The sequence below is a fragment of the Apis cerana genome, linkage group LG5 (assembly GCF_029169275.1).
Source record: "Apis cerana isolate GH-2021 linkage group LG5, AcerK_1.0, whole genome shotgun sequence".
NCBI classification, from domain to species: Eukaryota; Metazoa; Arthropoda; class Insecta; order Hymenoptera; family Apidae; genus Apis; species Apis cerana.
In genome coordinates, this window is record NC_083856.1 from 13,301,155 (window position 1) to 13,305,142 (window position 3,988).

General features: G+C 39.2%; 1 protein-coding gene across 1 annotated transcript; it reads left to right on the forward strand.

Annotated features, from left to right (window-relative positions):
• The first annotated feature begins 500 nt into the window (after positions 1 to 500).
• On the forward strand, positions 501 to 3,749 carry LOC107998152 (mutS protein homolog 5-like). The gene is made up of 11 exons (XM_062075543.1): positions 501 to 1,012; positions 1,095 to 1,268; positions 1,350 to 1,554; positions 1,649 to 1,850; positions 1,945 to 2,181; positions 2,261 to 2,399; positions 2,479 to 2,842; positions 2,909 to 3,121; positions 3,287 to 3,427; positions 3,490 to 3,548; positions 3,618 to 3,749. The coding sequence occupies exons 1-11, from the start codon at positions 501 to 503 to the stop codon at positions 3,709 to 3,711; spliced, it is 2,340 nt and encodes a 779-aa protein (XP_061931527.1). The 3' UTR covers positions 3,712 to 3,749.
• The last annotated feature ends 239 nt before the right edge of the window (positions 3,750 to 3,988 follow it).

A 3,988-nucleotide genomic window follows, 5' to 3' on the forward strand; every position in this document is an offset into this window, starting at 1 on the left:
CGATAAAATAAAATCGCTCAATCGCGATGAAGCGAATCGTCAACGTATAAGTACGTGTTCGTCGAGCAGAGAATCTAAAATTAGCCGTAGAACCGTACTATCGAGCACCCTCGTGTACGTATACACGTATAACATTTCGTTCTATCATTTTTCACTTTTTTCTCATTTCTCTCTCTCCTTTTATTTTTTTCTATACCAAAGGCGCAACGAATTCGAATCTTTGATTTCCGAGAGTAGCGAAGAGGAAGAGGAAACAATGGTTAACGAGCTGATGCCACGACAGAAAACCGATAAAGACACGAATATGTCAAATTCCAAATTACCCGATACAAATTTGTGCGAGGACATTGACGAGGCAATATCTTTGAAATTTTTGTTCATTTTCTTTCTTTTCTTTTTTTTTTTTTTTTTTTCAAATACAACATCGAACAAGCCATTCTTAATTTCTTCCTAATTTCATTCGAATCGTCTCTTTTTCTTTGTAACAGATAATCTTATCGATGATTTGGAACAACAATCGTCTTGGCGCCGCTTATTACAATGTCGTTACATCCGAATTATTCGTGCTAGAAGATATGATAGACGACTTTGAACGTTTCGACGCGGCAAAAATGCTATACAAACAATGTTTACCACGTTATTTGCTCGTGAACGCTGCCGCGCCATCTTCTTTCACGAACGCGATCAAACAAATTTTAATGGCGCAAACAATGAACGAAGAATCGAATTCGTTCGAAAGCGTGCGTAACACCGTGTTGAAAATGACCTGTAAGAAGGAGCATAATTACGAACGATGCTCCCACAGAGTGAGATGTCTTCGCATCGAATCAGAGCCGAAAAACGCCAACAACATGGACAGATTGACTTTCTTAAATAGTATATTGAATTTCAAGTGCTGCTCAATGATTCACGCTTTGGGTTCGCTCTTGTTATTCGTCGATAAACATTGGAATAATATCGCTCTAGATCCTTCCGGAAAAGCGTCCTTCGTATCTTTGAATTACATCAATCTGTAAGTTCAAATCGTTATTTATCACTCGATTGACACAACGACGATTCTTTTCACAAATTCTTTATACTTTTGCGGAATCAAGTCAAGATTTAGTCACGATGGACGAAGATACTTACAAAGCACTGAACATCGTTCAAGCAAGGGATCACCCGAGTCTCTTCAAATTTGGCGAAACGATCACGACGATGAAAGGGATTAGCCTGTTCTCGCTGCTTAATCGTTATTGCAATTCAAAACCAGGTGTTCAATTTCTATGGTAAGTCATTATTTACACGTAACGCAAAAATAAACGCGTTCGTTTCATTTTTGTGTATTATATATTTTATTACACTCGTAGGAAGACATTGCATCATCCGACGCGAAACATCGCGATGCTCGAGCAACGACTGAACGCCATCGAATTTTTCCTCGATCTCAACAATCAAAGCATCGTTGAAAATTTAACCTCTTGCTTGCGGCACGTGTATCGCTTGACCAACACCGTGCTCATTTGTTGTTCCGGACCTCAAGCAAAGCCGTCCAATTGGTATAAATTGTACAAGGTTCAATTCCATTCCCTTCTTTCTCTTTCAATCCTTCTTCGCCATTACTTATTAACATTTCGTTCGCACGCTATTATTCATTTCCTCTTTTCAGACTATCTCCCACGTAATTTGTATAGCTGACATTTGCGAAGAATATGGGGAAAGAATAGAATTGTTCAAACGAATCGCCGAAAGTGTCACGACCGAGATACAATATGTCAAATACTTTATTGAATACATAGTGGATTTTGGTGAGAGCAGACGAGAAAGGAAGCTCGTTGTTAAACCGAACGTCGATCCTTTGTTGGACGAACGTGCGTGAAAAATCTTTTTTTCCTCATCCTCTTTTTCTTTTTTTTGATACATCGCCGATTTCTAATTACATTCACGTTTGTGTAATCGATCCAGTGAATCACGTGCGACGCACTTTGCCCGAACTGCTCACGCGAATGGCGGAAAAAGATATGCAGGAACATCTTCCACGTTCCGTAACCGGTTGCAATATGTTGTATCTACCAAACATTGGCTATGTACTGGCGATAAACAAATGGGATCCGACTCCACCCGAGGACGTTACTTTTCCAAATTTGGAATTCAAATTCAGCATCAATCGGGTGCATTATTATAAAAGTCCTTCGGCAAAAGGTCTGTAAATTTTCGATTTTCGTCTGGAAGAAACGGAAAGGTATCTTTCATTCGTTCGTTTTGTACTCGATTATTTCAGAGTTGGATGAGAGCGTGGGTGACATTATATTGAAAATAGCTGTTCGGCAAAATCACATCGTGCAAAAGTTGATACGTTATACGAAGAAACACATGGGAACGATTTTAAACGCGATTCAACTCTGTGCCGAGTTAGACACGTAAGTATCCATTGAAAGAATTCGTTCGAAGATAAATGCCAATGAGACGATTAACATTAAATGATCGAAACGATTACAGTTTACTGGCGTTCTACAAAGTGGCGCGTGATTATAATTACACCAAACCGAACGTAACGAAGTCAAAAATCATAGACGTGGTCGAAGGACGACATCCATTAATGGAATGCGCGACCACTTTCGTGCCGAACGATATACGTTCCGGGAATGGCAACAGTTTGATCAAAGTTATAACAGGGCCAAATTCTTGCGGCAAGAGTGTATATCTAAAGCAGATTGGTCTCATAGTGTTCATGGCTCATATAGGTTGTTACGTTCCTGCAAGATCCGCGACGATAGGCACGATATCTCGTATCTTGACTCAAATGTCGAATACGGAAAGTATCGGGCTGAACGCGAGCTCGTTTCTACAGAATCTTCGACAGGTAGAGAAATATCTCTACTCTGAAAGAGAAAAGAGAAAAGAGTCGAAACGAGGATTTGAATTTCAGATTAACGTGGCTCTACACGCATCCACCTCAGATTCAATAGTGATAACGGACGAACTGGATAGAGGAACGTCCGAAATGAGCGGATTATCGTTGGTAGCGGCTATACTAAACACATTCGCTGAAAGAGATTCGGATTGCCCTCACGTATTTGCCGCGACGCATGCATATGGCGTACTTGCACTACTTCCCCAAATTTCTTTGATTGAAATTCAAGTAAGAATGACGAATCTCGACGATTGTTTTGTTAAAAGTATAGAGTAATTTCTGTCTCTATCTCTGTCTCTCTCTCTCTCTCTCTCTCTCTCTCTCTATCTCTGTCTCTCTCTCTCTCTCTCTCTCTCTCTCTCTCTCATTCTTCATTTCCTTTTTATCGCACAGACATTTGAATACACGATGGACGAAGATGAATCGTTGGCGTTCCTCTACCGATTGACTAACGGTAGCACAACACGCAGTTTCGCACATTATGTGGCGAGACTCGCGGAATTGGACGAAGATATAGTTAAACGAGGATTAGAGGTATTTTATTCACTGTTCCACGATATACGAACCGTGTAACGATAGAATTGATTTGATCGTAGATATTTGAGAAGATGAAACGACACGAATTACCATCCAGTATATATAATCATCACGATAGGTAAAATAGTTTATATTTGTAAAATTCGCGGAATCGTGGAAGAATCGATGGTTATGAGTTTGTTTTTAGATTGAAAAGAATCGCCGAGCGACTGGAAACATGGAACGATTTGGAATTGGATGAATTGAAAACGTTAGTTCGACAAGCCGTGTTTCCACAATAATTGTATAATTCGAAGTGATTAAAGTATCGAAAGATCACGCATCGCATATTACGTTTATTATATAAAACGATAAATGGCCTATTCAAAAAAATATTGTACTTATATCGATTAATTAAAGTTCAATCCTCTGTGTTTTTTTTAATTTCATAATTTGATTTTTATTTCATCTAGTTTTATCGTATCGTACGTACATATGTAACGTGTTAAAAAATGGCCGGTAATTGCGAAAACGGCCAATAGATGGGAGAACGATGCAATTGATCGAAGAGAAGAAGAC